This window comes from Crocodylus porosus, unplaced genomic scaffold (genome assembly GCF_001723895.1).
Source record: "Crocodylus porosus isolate Cpor-Errol unplaced genomic scaffold, CroPor_comp1, whole genome shotgun sequence".
NCBI lineage: Eukaryota > Metazoa > Chordata > Crocodylia > Crocodylidae > Crocodylus > Crocodylus porosus.
Genome location: NW_017728931.1, coordinates 91164403 through 91181074, shown reverse-complemented (window position 1 = coordinate 91181074; position 16672 = coordinate 91164403). Strand labels below are relative to the sequence as shown.

The following is a 16672-nucleotide window of genomic DNA, read 5'->3' as shown; positions in this document are numbered from 1 at the left end:
TATAACATGAATGAGGGCCTTACCAATACCCTGCCATTGCAACAACAGGTAATATGGTTAATACTAGCAAATTGCCTGTCAAGAATGGTGGGGCGGGGGAGGAGGTAGGAACAGAGGCCTGCATCTGGTCCCCGCCACCGCTTTGGGGTCAGGCTCGCTTCCCCATCCCCTTTCGGGTCTGGGGCCTTGCCTCCCCACTCCCTCGCCACCACCTCTAGGGAGCAATGTCGGGGGTCACCTCCATCCCCACCATCATGGTGGCACGTGGCCTGTCCGTTATGCTGTTGGAGCACTCTGATTGGTTGTTTCAGACAATCAATCAGAGTATGAATAAAGCATTACAGACAGACAAGCAGACTAAGGATTTTATAATATTAGAATGTACTTGGAACATGCCCCAACCATGACCTAGTACAACAGGTGAAGGTAAAATTCCCTACAGTCCTTAGCAGTCTTATCTAGGGGAACAAATCTGTCCTGACCCTAAACTAGGCAAACAAATTCAGTCATGTTTCTCAAGCCATCACTCACCCACAGACACATCCACATCCACATCCACATCCACATCCACATCCACCCATACACATGGGGGACTGGTGCTTCCCGAGTCGGGGGGGTCATCAGTGGGGCATGATCAGGGGGGTACCTAGCAGTCAGCTGGCAACTGGGGGGTGGGAAGGTCCTTCAGTGGCCAATTGCTGCTTCTGCCGCTGACGTCCCTCCAGTAGAGCCAATTTCAGGGGGTGCATGAGCAGTCTCCATGCCCCACCAGGGGGAGCACTTACTCTCAGAGTGGTCATCAGTGCTTTCAGAGGGGGCACATGTCCCCCATGCGCCATGTACACGTCGCCTATGCCCATGCAACACTCATTCCTTGCACATCCCATCACCAAGTCATTCATTCTTCACACTTGGTTTTAGCACAGGTAGAGCTTACACATCTTTAATCACAACAAACAGCTTTTTTTCCCTACTTCTTAACAAGAAAAACATGCAAGAGGTCAATGTAAAACAATCAAGTTTCTTAATCCCATTCTTTTACTCCTATGGGAGTTCCTTTGTGTTTAGCTCCAGGGCATCCGTCTCTCGGAAGTGTATATTCAGTTTCCCCCCACCAACAACTTGTATTCCTTATTGCCATGGATAACCTATTATGTAAGGAATAGGGTATGTGGCTAGAAAGACATATTTCTCCCTTCAACTATTCCCAGGAGTCTGTATATGACTTACAGAATTCTAGTTGATCTCTTCATAAAGCATTATTGTGTCTTTATTGTCCAAATACATTTGTTCAGTATCCCAAACAGGACTCTTTTTGACCAGGATGATTTGTAACTTGAAATCCTTTTAAATAATAGACTGAAAGGAGCCTAGAACATTGGTATGACTCATACAAAGTCAGGTGAGTGGTATTTAGATCAGTGGAATACAAAAACTATTGAAACTATTAGCTGTTCATATACGGCTCTAGGAAAAGGCTAGATCCAAGGGGCTCTCCCTAGCTTTAAAACTAGAGTGACCTAATGAACTTCTACATGATAGCTACCTGCTGTATTTTGGGGGAATAAACTGTACATTCCTGTCTAGGTAAAAGTATGGATTAAGCAATAAGTAGTTAGTGAAAAACACATGCAACATTTCTTTGAAATATGTGTCTGTCCCACCTACTTCTTTTCTTATGGCATCTTCCATTGTTTTCCTTTAGTCTAGTATCTGTCATTTCCCTCTTAAAACCATGGGTGTGAGAGGCTATAAATGAAGTGGAAGTGGAGCAAAGGTACAGAGCAGTGGACTGAAGAGTTCTGTTCTGTCGTACCACTCTTGGTAGCTGCATGGAAGAGGCTTAGGCATGAGAGAAAAATGGTCCACAAGCTTATTCCATTGCTGCATAAACAACTATCTAATTTTCCTTCTTGTACATTTTTAAATCAATAGTAAAGCACTATTGTTAAAGGGGACTGTCAGGGGCATAAATATAGACAATGAACAGCCTGCTTGGGTCAGCAAACTGGCATAACACCAAATTTCTTGCTTGGGAGAAGGGGAAGAGAAGAGTGAGGGGGGTGAAAAGATCATCGGGAGCTCAGGAAACTGGAAGGCTCAGATTATGGGTGAGGGAAGGAACAGGATATTATAAACAGCATTTAATGTAAAGGAAATATGAAAAGTTTAAGCCAAGAAAAAAAGAATAAAAAACCCTCAAGAAATACAAACAAGAAGGTGAAAAATAGTTATTCCTTCACCATGCCCATTTATAGTTTCATAGTTTCTAGGGTTGGAAGGGACCTGAGCAGATCATCGAGTCCGACCCTCTGCCATGGCAGGAAAGGTCCCCTACTTTTATGATTTAGCAATATCGAGTGAAAGCTACAAAGCCTTTTGACAATTTACCAGGACATTCTTTCCTCTTTAGAAAGCAGAATTTGATCTATATTCTCTGGATGAGAAAAAAGAAGACCTACCATCATGATCAATAGGCATGTGGATCTCCTACTAGGAAGGTGTATTTTATACATGTAGCTTGCCTGAAAACAGGTGTCCTAAGCAAAACTATAGATGACATTTAAGTGATGGCAAATCATACAATTTCTTTTTTTTTTTTGGCTGAAACAGAATTTACTCTCCCGACAGTTTTCATGTACCAAGAACAGCTTTTGTTCAATTGGAAGTCAGGTGGCAGGTAAGTCATGTGAATGGCTGGGAATAGCCAGAGTAAGGAGTGGTAGAAATACAAGTTGAGATGCAAAGTAACCAAACACTAGTTGTGCTCAATTTTATTATAAACCCAGAGTGGGCAATCACCTATTTCAAAGTGAGTTGAAATTAAAAAAATATTGACTTTTGTATGTATAAAAGAGTAAGTGAAAGCATCTTTTGACATGGGTCAAAAGTCCAGTCACATTTTAGGTGTGTAGTTTAGAAATAAAAATGAACTTCTGAACTGAGGATTTGCCTGTCATATTTAAGCCTGAAAGAAAAAGTGCATGCTGGATTCTTAAATCCTTGAGGTAGAAACAAAAAAAATAGAGGGAGGTGAAGGGAATAATAAGATAGTAGCAGCAAAAACTGTTTCCAGTCATAATGCTAACATCTAAAATACATCTTTTAAAAACAGATATTGATGAACACATTTATCACTTGGGCTGGAAGCAACTATGAAAAACAATAGTTGGGTTCTCTCCAAAGGAGTATGTCTAGACATCTGAAATATAGTTCATTGGCTTTTCCCATGAGTTGAAGACTGAGTCCTGTGCATGTCATCAAATGTGGCAGAGAACATTATCTTTTGTGATTCATTGCTCAGTTCTCACTATAATTCAGTTAATGATGACTGTGTATGTTTTAATCATCTTAGTGAACTCAGTATAGTCAGATCATTTTATGTCAAGGACTTACAACAATTATAGGGAGAAAGACAAACAGAGAGGACTTAGGAAACTTTCCAATATTATTAGTAGGGTGTTAGAACAAAACTTAAAATTAATTGTTATTAAAACTCCACTGAACACTACCAGATTTTAGATACTAGGTTATGTTTATTTTAAAACAATTTTTCATTTTTTAAATTTAGTGTCAGCTTGACAAAGTTGGCAACTGATTGCTTCTTGTTATTTAGTAGCAGTCTGCTGAAGTGAAAAGAAATTGCATGACTAAAGGCTTCTTGGGTTGTAAGGCTTTAAAACTGGGATATATTGCAGGCGAAACAATAACTTCATAAAATAGGAGTTTTTAAAATGAGAAGTACCTTGAAGTTGGTTGGCCACTGATCTGTATCAAAATTAAAAAACAAGACAAAAAATGACAGGCAGATCTGACAGGAAAACAGCTGTACTTGAGAGAAGGCAAGACAGCTGGGAAGAAACCATCATCACAGAAAGTAGAACAAATAGCAAGTTATGAACAGAGGAAAACCCCTTGGGCATAAGTGGAATCAATGGTGAAGTGCATATAGACAGACGATGCTGTCATCCAGACAGTCTGAAGAATTAAGGGAGGCCTCAAGCAATAGTAATCCCAATGGGGAAGAATGGACAGGAAGGAAGAAAGGAACTCCAGAGACATCAGTTTGCTTCAAGAAACATCATTATGCCTAGAAAGGTATTTGTGGCTAAAGAGTTCTTGAACAGTAATCAGAGACACCAATAAGAGAGCCTGTGGGTAGGAGCTGGCCTGATTTTTCAAACATGCTAAGCACTGCAGCTGCCACTGCCTTATTGTGGGGTTACTCAGCAACTCTGAAAATCAGGTAATGAACAACAAATAACATACTTCATTACTATAGAATGCTAAAACTGCTGTTTCCTTTAAATTCCCTTTAGATACTGCCATTAAATTATTTTTTAAAATGTTCATATACTTTATTTTTCTGTTGCTATTGTGTTTGTGCTTCCCTTTGTTCTCCATCCCTAGGCTGGTCTCAGTTCCACCACTCATCTCTTTGTCAGCTTCTCAGACAAGCAATTGTGCTTCTTCATATACCTCTCTATGTCTGGTGTATCTGACTATAGTCCACAAAGTTCCTATTCTCTCTGCATTTAAGTCCCTGTTATATATATAAATCATCTATATGCTTCTAAAGTGTCATTTCTCCAACTTCTTTCTACTTGTCTGCCTGCCTTTAGATTGTTAGATCCTCTAGGGAGTGCAAAACCCATTCTTAAATGTTTGAGAGGCTGTATTACGTGATGTGTGAAACTATGAATAGCAGTACTGATAAAAAAATAAAGTTTTGATGAAAAATAATCCTAAGAAAAAATACTGTTGAAATTTTAAATCCCTTCTTCCTCTTCTTGGCAAACAAAGGTCAAAGTTTGCTGAACACAAAAATTCAGATTTTGATATTTTGAATTTTGATGAACTTTAAGAAAAATCTTCCCTCCTTTCCACCCCTCACTAATCTCTGTGTGATTTTCTCCAGCTTAAAAGTATTTCCAGTTCTGAAAATTTAAAGTTCTTGCCGCTTCCCTTACTTCCCCCCAAGTCTATGAAGCTGGCAAAAATAGATTTCTAGCAACATTTTGTGCAATTTCTCCTCAAGAGAAGGAAACTAGAATATGAAGTGGTAGTACTGGAGTGATGGTGGAACGATGTTGGTCCAGGAACTATGTGAGAGGCAAGGATTCTTGAAGAAGAATACACTGTATTCAAAAGCCTGTCTAAGTTTACACTAATCATGCAATGGTCCAATAAAAGATAACACACATAAAGATACTCGCCTCTTGCATGGAAACCTGAAGATAATTCACCATGAAGATACAGCCGGGTCCACCTTCCTTACCAAAAAGCCCCAAAGCAAACAAATACAACACAGCAGCTTTTATAACCTTTTGAACAGTCATGGTTGTGACTTGGCTTTTGATGTTTACCACAGTGTCTTGCAGGCTGTGATGCCATGTCAGCTTTAATAAAGCAAATCCACCTCTACATGATTCTTAAGGAGGGTAATTATGGAAAAGATACCCACGAAGTTCCCTCTACGGAGTCTAGTGGAGAGGAATACTGCTGCACCAGCTAACATCCTGTCCCTTACAGGAGCAGAAAGACCCGTGTGTGGCATCCTTCCTACAAACTGAGGAGAGATACACAATGCCCCCTCTGCACTATATTATCCAGTTTTGAAATCATAACATTAAAGTAATAAGCATATTTGCATGGAAGTCTGATACCAAGCCAAAGGACAGGTTGGTACCTGTGATAATGTATTTTAACTGGCACCATGCTGGTATTAAATGGGCATGGAAAAATGTCTGTAACCTAGTAAAAAAAAAAAGTGGGTAATAGGAGGTGTAAAATAAGCTAAAGGATTAGTACTTTATCTTAAACTTAAAGCCCTCATGTATTTTACAGCAAGCTTACCCTGAATTGAGCAGCCTAAACTATGCAGGCCTAGATTTTGCAGCATTTTGCTGCCATAGGCCAGAAATTCTGTAAGAGCATCAGATAAATTAAATATGAGCATGAATAATGCACTAGGGCCTGATGGTCTCTGCATTTCTGCAGGCAGGGGCTTCAGTGCAAAATTCACCCTTTGCCACAGAACTGTACTTCAGCATCTAATTAAATGAGCTGGCTCTGTAATGCTTTTCCTCTGATGGCTCATCAACCTGACAGCTTCCCACAGTAAACATTTTTCTGATAAAAAAGTTACATTATGAATGGTAAACATACATTTTTAAGAATTTTATTTTCACTAAAATACTTTTATAACAAGTGTAAATATACAGAGGGGCTTGAATCACTCCTCTTAGAAGATGCATGATTTGTGAACCCAAAATCACCAGGACTAAATATGCCATGTCCTTATTTTTCTAAACCACCATATGCCAGTGAGAGTCATTTCATTTTTCTGTATGCACTGACAGCCCCAGGCATCCAGAACAGATGGCTCTCTCTCACCTAATCAAATCCACATAGGGCATATGCCATCCAAGCCAGATCAGTCCAAGGTGGCTCTTTCCTGGGACTATATATCCTTGTTTAATTCCTCATTGATATCTCATGCACTAGCACACATCACAAAAACTGTCACCAAAGAGACTGAGGATTTTTGCATTAAAACAAGATAGTCCCCAAACTTAGCATAAGGCTTTGCAAGCATATCTAATATACCACCTCCAAAACCACAATTCACTGCTTGAAAGCTTGTTTTAAGAGTCCGTACACATGACCTTTGCATCAGAGTACTATTTTAGCTCCCACCATGTACTACATTATTCATACTTGGGCAAACGTGTTTATTCATACATTTTCTACTGTCACAGGCATTATTATAAAGAGGTATCTCATTTTTGGCCACCATGACCACACAGGCTATACTACATGAGGAGTCTGAGAAAGAGGGCAGTTTGAGCACCTGCCTACTCGGTGGCTCCGGGGAAGTGTGTAGGGCCAGGAATAGAACAGTGGAAATCTAAAGCTGCCTGCAGCCCTGCCTCAATTGTTGACAGTTTTACACTTGGGGTGCAAAGAGTTTCTTTTCCCCAAACCCAGGTATAGCTTGGATGGGGTACCAAGCCTACCTGATCAGTGGCAAGGCTCCAGAGAGTAAAGATGCAGGGTGTGGTGCAGTAAGCCCAATCCCTGGAATCTGGCCCGTCCTTCATTCTGAGCATGAGAGCATCTGTGATGATCCCAGCTGGGTCTGGCCCAAATCTGGGGTTGGTTTTTTTAAGATTTAGGAGTGGTGGAGACCACTGGAGCCCTACCAAGGGAGGGGGCCTGAGCTGGCCTGTGTTTGGTGGCTCCAGCCCTTGGCAATAGGCTTGGAAGCAGAAGAACATAAGCTCAAGAATGTCTGTGGCCTCTGTTGGCTTAGCAGGGGGCACTCCTTTTGTTGTGGACAAACTTTTTTTTTGTGGTTAGAAAGGGAGCTGACCGTGGGACTGCCTCAAGGAGGTTTTCAGGGTGCTGGTGACTCTGTGTGTCTTCTACCTGCCTTTTTAACTGCTTGCTGTGCATGGGTTTTGTTTGCCTGTTTGTCCCCACCCCTCATTCCCTCTTTGAAGTGACTGACTGACAGGGCTTGCTATGTATGAGGCTGGTTTAGGTAACTAAGGGGTGACGCTAAGGTAGGCAGCCTTATAAAAGGGAGCCCTTGCAAACACTGCAGGGAGAAGAGGGTAGCAAAGATGGAGTCTGCTCTAGAAGGAAGTCATGGCAATTCCAGATGTGCTTCTATCTAAGCCCTGGGAATGATTGCTGTGATATCTAAATTTGGATACCCTCTACTTTTCTTTACTTATATAATGATAAAACCTGGCTAATGTTCATTGGCTTGTTTCAGAGCAGGATTGTCCCCCCCGCCCTTGTGTTTCATGGCTGTTGCTTTCAACGGGCTCATAACCTTGAAGGATTATACTTTATTCTAAACTCTCTGGAGTGTCATATTAATCAAATAGGAAGGTTCTCATAATAGCAGCTTGAAAAGTTCCTCCAAGTACCATGACCTACATTGCCTTACCATACGCTTTTGACACCACTTGCTGACATAACTGCTGTAACTCTTTGCCTGTTGGTTTACAGACCACTTCTCTTAAACGTCTATTAGGCAGAACCTTGACTGATCTAAAACAGGATTTCTATATAGAACAGCCTGGCGGTGAGGAAGGGACAAATTCATTGTTTTACAATAAATTGAATAAATGACATAAACAAGTATTTGGGAAGCTGTATGCCTAAAATAATCTTACTCTCAGAATCTTTTCAGTTTGTGCTTCAGACTGCCCTTCTCAGGTGCCGAGATTGGAGCTCAGACAAGTACAAAAAACCCGCTTAATTAGAACATGAAAGTTAAATAGATACAGAAAGGGAGCTACATAATACCTGGAATTTTAATGGTAATGTTCTAATGTGTATACCACTAATGAGTATACCAGAAAATCTTTGCCCTCTCTCTCTCTCTCTCTCTCTCTCACACACACACACACACACAATTCTGTGCAACTAAGTTATTGCTGTATCATGCTTTGGGACTTTATCAAACCCACGTAATGTATCCTGGAAACCTCTCTGATCCAGAAGTAACAGGTAAGCTTAGAGTGCTTGTAATTTTTTTTTTGCTTATCCATCACATAATGCTCAAGTCACTGTCTGGCTGCTTGTAGCTTGTGTATTGGCAAGAAAATATGTCTACCACTACATTTTGGTTGTTTTTTTTTTTCAAAACTAAAAACAGTGTCTTGGTTACATTTCTAAATTCACACAGGAAAAACTTGTTATACATGCACCAACCCCCGCCCCAACTACTGTAGCCATTACAACTGTGGGGAGAAGTGCCATAGGGCTATAAACTGGATTCTGTAACTTTTCACTGGTTAAGCTAATATGCCTCCAGAAAGGTGACAAAAATGCATCCATGCACTTATCATGTGAATGGGTCTTGAAAGTCAGACACTTCTCCATTAGCAAGCTCTGTAGGCACAAAACACTCTTTGTGTCCACAGGACTTGTGTACACAATGTTGGATAGGACTAGGGAACACTACAGTAAAAATACTCCATACATTTACTCCCACTCCACACACATAATGTGGAAAAAAAAAAGTAATGTAGCTGTCGCTGTATTAGTAAAGGGCACATCCTGTTCCAGTCTTATAACTACACTAGCAAACTGCCCATCATGAATGCCAGGCGGGGATGGAGCACTGCCACCCAGTGCCCTGCAGTGTCACCGCTCCACCTCTAGCTCTGTGAGCCCCCCGTGTTTCCCCCCAGCCTCACATCTGGCCCTGTTCACCTCCCCCAACCGCCACATCCAGCTCCCCACCCGCCACTCGCAGTACAGTCCTGTGTGCCCTCCTACCCCCTGCCGCTCCACCCCACCCCACCCCACCGCCAGCTCCCAGGAATGGGGGGGGAGGGGAACTTGCATGCGGTGGCAGCTGGTGACAGCTGGCAGCACGCAACATGCCCCCCCTCCCTGTCTCCCCTCCCCGCCAGCTGTTGTCAGGGCTGGGCAGCAGCAGGGGTGGGGGTGGGGGGAAAGGCACTACCTCCAGAAACACCCCCCTTTCTCCTCTCTTCCCTGCTGCCTCCCGCTCCCTGCCAGCTGTTGTTGTGGGGGTGGGCGCAGCAGCCCCTTGCAGTCAATTGGTGCATGTCCTCTTGGCGGCGCATGCGCAGTTGTCTTGAAGCGTTATGAACAGACAGACGAAGGCTCTTTTTATATTAGAATATTGCTCTGGCTCAATTCCTTTATGTACCAAAAGCAGCTACCTGATGCTTTTTCAGATGTTTTGCAGATAGCGAGCATACAGATGGAACACATATTCACAGTTGTGCAGACGCACGCAGAACATTTGTTCTTTAAATGCTGTTTTCCTCTGACATTTAAAATCTCTCCTTTGAAAATAAGGGAGACAGCCCTTAAGGGCTGGCTGATTTTGTAGCAGGATCCAAGTTATGGTCATTTCAAAGCAGTGGTAAAGGGGAAACAAAAAAAGAGATGGAGCTAAAAAAATGTTTAGAGCTAAACTGAGATTTTAGTAAAGGAGGATATGGACATACAATGATCATATTTGCCTTTTGTAGCCTTTGAAAGAAAAACTTGTTGTAGTTGCTCAGGCAAAGGCTGAAGCCAAAGCAGCAGCAGCTGGGCTCTTCTCCCAAATGTACAAGAATGAAAACTCACTCAAATTTGGCACACATGTATTTGATAAAGAAATGTAGCTGATTTGCAGAACAGTCACAAATGATGAACGAGATCTTACCATGTTAAAAGGGCATGTGGTATATGTGTTCAGAAATCCTTTCCAGACAAAACCATCTTACTTAGGCACATTTGAAACCCCAAGTCATTCACTGAATGGGGAAGAGAGATCCTGGCTGCAAAAGAAGAAATGGCTACAAAAGCATTATAAAAATGCTGACTAGCCTATAGTGTGGCACTTTAAGAATCCAAGTCTATATTGGCTCATAAAAGTGCCAATCAATTTGATCTGCACATTTACTAGAAGGCATGAGTGACTGGTGCCTCCTGAATCTGGGGGGGCACCTGCAAAAGCCACTGACGGTGTCAGCCCTGTCAGGGAGGGCACTAGCCCTACTGACAGCATGTCAGCCGTCGGGGGGACGCCGGCCCTGTCAGGGGAGGGTCACGTGCACCCCTGTGCACCCCCTACCAGTCGCCTATGCTAGAAGGTATTTATACTTTAAAGATCTTTCAATGATTAAATACTGCCAATGCAACATAACTTAAAGAAGTTATAGCACAGAAACCACATTTTTGATCCCCAACTTTTAGTTTCTTTTCCTCTTTATTCTCTTTCTGCATTTGTAAAATTGGGGAATGATACTTACCTGCTTCATATTAATTAAAAATACCATGTGATCTGACTCCTGATTCTAATAATCATGTCTTCTAACATGCCACAGGCATAGTGGGAGGCGTGATTTTGGGATCAGGTCCTAGATGGACCCTACTTGGCAGTGCAGGGAGAGCCCTCCTGTTCATCAGGACCAGGGCCAATAATCAGTTGATTGCCAGTCCCTGTCTCAGGGCAAGTACCAGGGTCAGGTCAAGATCCTGGAATGAGCCAAGGCCAGGTCCATTCATGGGCTTCCCATCAAGGGAGTTAAAACCCCATGCCTGTCAGCTAAAGTGGGACTGTTGGATGCAGGGCATGAGAGACTCCTGGAAAGGAAAGCTCCATCCCCACCAGGGGACTTTGATCATGAGGATTAAATTCCTCAGCAGGGGAACCCTTTGGTTTCCTTGCTGGGAGGCTCAAAACAGCTCTGGGCCCAGGTGGAGAACTGGGGCTGCCCTGGACACCAGTGTGAACCATTTGCTGACTGTCAGTACTGGCCCTGGGGCAACCCCAGATATGCCACAAATTAAACTTAGGCACTGTACAAACCAGCTATTTAAAAAAAGAAAAAAAACCCCTGCTACATTATACTTGGAACATTTTAATGGCTAGTTTGCCATTTAAGATGCCTTAAATTGGGTGCATGTGTAGCACCCCTGCTATTCATGCTGCCATTAACATGCGAATCCTGGCTTAAATGTAGCATGCAGAGGGGCCCTAAAGCTCTTAAAAAGCCATTATATATTATTTGTATCCAAATCTGAGCAGTTATGAAGACAAAGTGTTGCTAGCATCAAACGTGTAGTTGCCTAGATATGATTTGACACTGGACTTAACTGTTATTTACATTAAGATTCTGTGCTCAAGAGTAAGAACACAGTTGCAAACCCCATTCCCCTGGGAGCCTCCAGCTTTCTATTTAGATAAAAAAGAAGAGAGCATTCATTAAAGAGATGTATTCTTATGTTTAATGTAACATCACCACAATCGTCACTGATCTTTTAAACACACCTGGAGAGTTTTTAGTAAAATGATACATTACCAGATCACAATTAACTTGACAGCCTATAAAGGCTGTATTTTCAACATTACACTTAAATTATTAAAACTGTGTGTACATACACATACATATACACATACACATATACATACACACACACACACACACACACACACACACTGAGAACTGAATAAAGCAATTTAAATATTCCTCTTGGAAGAAATAAACAGTAGAGTTGCTTTCTTTCACTTCATAATTACTGACTGAAGCTATCCCACCTTCCATGGCAATTATGATTCTGCAATTTCAATTATTGGATTATAATAGCCTATACCAGGGGTTCCCAAAGTTTTTGTGCTGCAGCCTGGCAAACTGCAACCCAGCTGTCATGGCCGATTACACAGCCGGAATTTCTGGGCAGAAGACAGGTAAGGATATTCTCCTCCTCACCCTTGGGCAGGGGGTGGGCCAGCGCGGGCCCTGCAGAAGCAGCCGTGGCCTCTCTGATTTGGCTCTGGCCTGGCTCTGGTTTGCCAGTCCATGGCCGCTTCCGGTCTGGCAGCTGACCATGCTGAGGACCAGCAGCCGACCTGCCATGGCCCAGCACTGGGCTGTGGCCTGGGGATTGAGAAGCCCTACACTTCAAAATAATGGTAACTAAAGGTGCAATTCACCCTGTGCAAAGGGACTAGACCAGAGGTAGGCAACGTTTTTTGGCCAGGGTGCTGAAAAAACCACAAAGTCTACTTTGGAAGGTGCCAGAGTGCTGACTTGGCAGAAAAACAAAATGGGCGGGGGGTGGTACATGGCAGGACACACTGCATATTAGTATATTTAATAATCATAAATGTTGCCTTTTTTGTTGAACATGTTGCAATGACAAAGAGAGAAAAAAGAGACAAATAAGAGAAAGAGGAGAGAGACAGAAAGAAAAAGGAGAGCAGGCACATGCACACAGAGAACCACATGCACAAACACAGAGAACCAGAACACATCCAGAACAGACACACGTACACAAACATTCAGAACCAGACAGACAGAGGCAGACAAACGCACAGAACCAGATGTGTGGGCGCATAGAGCCAGGCTCCCAGGCCACTGGATAATGTTTGACCCAACAATGCCCTGGTCCTGCCAGAGCCCCTGTGCTTCCCTGGGGAGCCAGCCCCTGGGCTGCAGCACAGCTGGCTGAGGCCCCGGTCTGGAGCCTGCCCATCAGCCCAACTACCCACCCACCCTGCACAGCTAAGCTCGCAAAAGGTGCAGTGCTCCTGGCAAGAGGCAGCACCAGCCTCATTCTTGGGGGGCAGGGCTGGGACTGGGCTCCGGGACTGGGCTCGTAGTGGGTGGGAATCAGGCAGGCTCAGCTGCAAGCACTGCTGAAAGCAGTTTGGGCTCCATGGTTGGCAGCAGCTACCAGAGCCTGGGCTGGTTGCAGCCGGTAGGCTGCAAACAGCTGCTCCGGGCTCCAGCATCAGCACCATACTGGTGGGTGCACGCGCGCCTCGGAGCGGACGGTGGGGATAGGGCCTGAGGCAGCACAGCCCTCCTGCTGTCCACTCTGGAGGTACACATGCAGTCGCTGTGAACATGGAGCTGATGCCGGGCCTGTGGAGCCTGGCGCAGCTGTTTGCAGCCTGCCCGCTGACTGCTGCAGCTGCCCAGAGCCCAGGCTGGCTACAAACAGCTGCGCTGGGCTCCAGAGCCCAGTCATCAGCTCTGTGTTGGCAGTGGGGAAGAGGCCAGGGTTGTGCTGCCTCAGGCCCCTCACCCACAGTCCCCTCCAAGATGCACATGTACCTGCTGGTATGGAGCTAATGCCAGAGCCCAGAGCAGATACTTGCAGCCTCCTGGCTGCAACCAGCCCAGGCTCTGGGTAGCTGCTGGCAACCACGGTCTGCTTGCAGCAGGGCTTGCAGGTGCCCAGCTGCCTGCTGGGAGCAGCCTGGGCTTTGCGGCTGGCAGCAGCTGTCTAGAACTCAGGCTGGTGGTGGCGTGCTGAGCAAAATGGCCTCATGTGTCGTGCTCAGCATATATGCCGGTTGCTGACCCCTGGACTAGACCAAGGCCTACAGTTCACTTACGTTCATTTCGGAACAAGCAATGGTATTATAAAACTTATATATGGTGCCTCTAGGTGGGTGAATTTCGTGGTCGCGATAAAGCCTATGAGTAGAATGAGCTAGACTTCACCTTGGATGCATATTTCTCTTGATTAAAAATTCAGATATAATGAGTTTTCTTTTAAAAAGTGAGATCAGAAATTGTATTAGAAACAACCAGAATTTTGAAATCTGTAAGAGGAAGTTCAAACAGCAGCTCTCTCTAGTTACAAAACAAATCTGTACTACAGACAGCTTTACAAATGTACACTATACAGATGTATATACATACTAATTAATAGATCCATATATCAATCACTAAGTTCCTCCTCATCACTGAAGTATGCACTCTTTTTTATCCGTGGACGTTTTGAATCGTCTGATGTTGAAGGCTCCCCTGCAGACTGTTTCCATCTCTGCTGTTCTTCTTCAATTTTGGCTTGCTGTAAAGCAATTGAAAGAATGGAAAGGGGAGGGAAGATTTTTTTTAAAATTCTCCGTGGCAATATACGTGATATTAAATGGATCATTCAAATACTACTTTATATAGTATTTAGTATATTAGTTCTGAGGCTATAATTAAAACCCTTAAAACAATTTATATTGAATGCCCTCTTAAATGGACCAGCTGCTTGTAGAACAATTTCTAAAAATGATTCCAAAAACAAATGATGTCCTTTTATGCTATTGGGCAAGCAATCTTTAGCGCTAGCCAGAAGGATCAGTTGCCAACCTCAAGTGTATGAAACCAATTTGTTTGCAGTCCTGGAAGTGTAGCACACACAGAAAACAAAATTTGAAATCAAGTGCTTTGTATTGTGGATACATTAGAAATGTCTTGGAAGTAGGAAGAGACTTGATATTTTGTCATGGAGAGAAGGGGAAACAGGTCATTATCTCAAGGAGAACCTGTTTTTTTTCAAGGAAGGATACATTTAATCCTAATCATTCTGCATGTTACCCACATGGGAATATTCAGGTTTATTACAGCGCCCAAATTATTTTCTAGGTATGTCTATACCATCTCTGCAGAAATCCACTGCTAAGAACCAAGCCCCATTGCAAGTGCCACTTGACAAGTGTTGTATGGTTAACACTCACGTGTGGGTTTAGAAAATAAACCCAGGAGACAGTGGTGGGTTGGGTGGCAGAGGGAAGGGGCTACTTAAAATAATGTCTTGACACAGGTATGGAAAGAAGGCATAAAGCATCTGTATGTTTATCTGACGAGATGTGCTAAGCAAAAGGGGGTCAGGAATAGAGGAGGGTATGGGGAAATGAACACTGATAATTGCAGGAATAGAAAATTTCCAACATAAAAATAAACCACAGACAGAACCAGCAAGCCAGTGGAATAATTTTTAGAATGGACTCAATGCAGCAGCAACATTCAGAAGCAGAAAATAATCACATTATCAACAGATTAAATAAAACAAGAGAGCCAAACAGTGTGCTGAAGATGACAAAAAGGAAGATTGCTGTATGTTTTGTAGCCTGGACTCTTGTAGCTGTTGCTTGCCACCCTCTCCATCGCTCACATACGTAAATAATGCAAAACAGTATTTAGAGACAAAAACACTATTCTTAAGTTTAGTACCTGGAAAGCGATGGCCTGGCTAAGACTATCAAGAGAAGGGTCTTCTCCCTCATCTTCACTTTCTTCCTCTTCTTCACTAGGTAGCACAAAAAGAAAAGATGGAAAAAAAAAAGATTTATAAAGTTTGATTTCAGATCCCCTTACAAAAAAATGTAATGACTTGACTCTTATGTAGAAATACACATACATTTCTTCTGGTTCAACAACTTTTTTTCTCTTCTTCTTTTCTTTTTTTTTTGGCGGTTCACGCTCTCCTAGCATATTTTTTGGACAAGCATAACTTAAATGTCCTGCCTCCTTAGAGAAAAAGAAATCTTCGTTAATAGATGCCATTAAAAGCAGGTACCAAACATGAAGAAAATTATTCTGAAGAAAATTAACATTAAGAAAGGAATGCTGTATTAATATATGGAATACAAACAAAAGAATTCCTCCCTTAAAATTCACCTTGGAAATGTGGAAAGTTAACAGTGATACTGTATATTAGCTTTAAGTTTGGAATGAACTCTAAAATGTACAAGCAATTTACTTCTATCCTTGACTATATCAGCAATCTGACTGAGAAAAAGAATGGAATCAGCTTCTTTATTTCAGTATGGTAGGAAAGTAGATATTTAAATTACTAGAGTGTATTTTAGCATTAAACAATTCTCAACCTTTAAAATTTTTAGTTTAAACTAAAGTGTGGAACTAACTTAAAATTAGAAAATAAAAATTTCTCGAGATGTATGCAAAATTGGAGGAGGACAGTTTTGATTTGTTTTGGTTTTTTAAAGTTTCTTCCCCGCCCCACTGCTCTGTTGTAGAATATGCAATTCCCTTTCCAAATTTAAAAGCTTTCAGAAGTGAAGCAGAAAACAGTTACTCTGATCCAGGGATAGCCAACCTTTCTTGGTGCACATGCCTCAGGGCAGATGGCAAGGAAGTGGCCAGGGCTGCACTGCCACAACAAGGATCGGGCTCCTGGTGGCTCCCCCACAAGCCACATCTGCCCCTGGCATGCCAATATTTTACAAGTTGAGGTTGCGGGTGTTAACATTGCTGACACCTGCTCTAATAAAAAAAAAAAAAGATAATGCAGCATTATAAGTTCTAAATATAGTCTGCTGCTAACTGTGTATCAGACTATATACTTATAATTACCACATAATATTTTTTTCTGAAAA

At 42.6% G+C, this 16672-nt stretch overlaps 1 protein-coding gene across 3 annotated transcripts in view; it reads right to left on the bottom strand.

Moving 5' to 3' along the window:
- Positions 1 to 13744: 13744 nt before the first annotated feature.
- ZCRB1 (zinc finger CCHC-type and RNA binding motif containing 1) overlaps positions 13745 to 16672 on the bottom strand; it is a 23146-nt gene continuing 20218 nt past the window's right edge. For all 3 annotated transcript variants that reach the window (XM_019543370.1, XM_019543369.1, XM_019543368.1), the window contains 3 exons: positions 15694 to 15803; positions 15507 to 15582; positions 13745 to 14352 (listed from right to left, as the gene is read on the bottom strand). In XM_019543370.1, the coding sequence (XP_019398915.1) occupies positions 14221 to 14352; positions 15507 to 15582; positions 15694 to 15803 (318 nt within the window). In that variant the 3' untranslated portion in view covers positions 13745 to 14220. The remainder of the gene's footprint in view (positions 14353 to 15506; positions 15583 to 15693; positions 15804 to 16672) is intronic.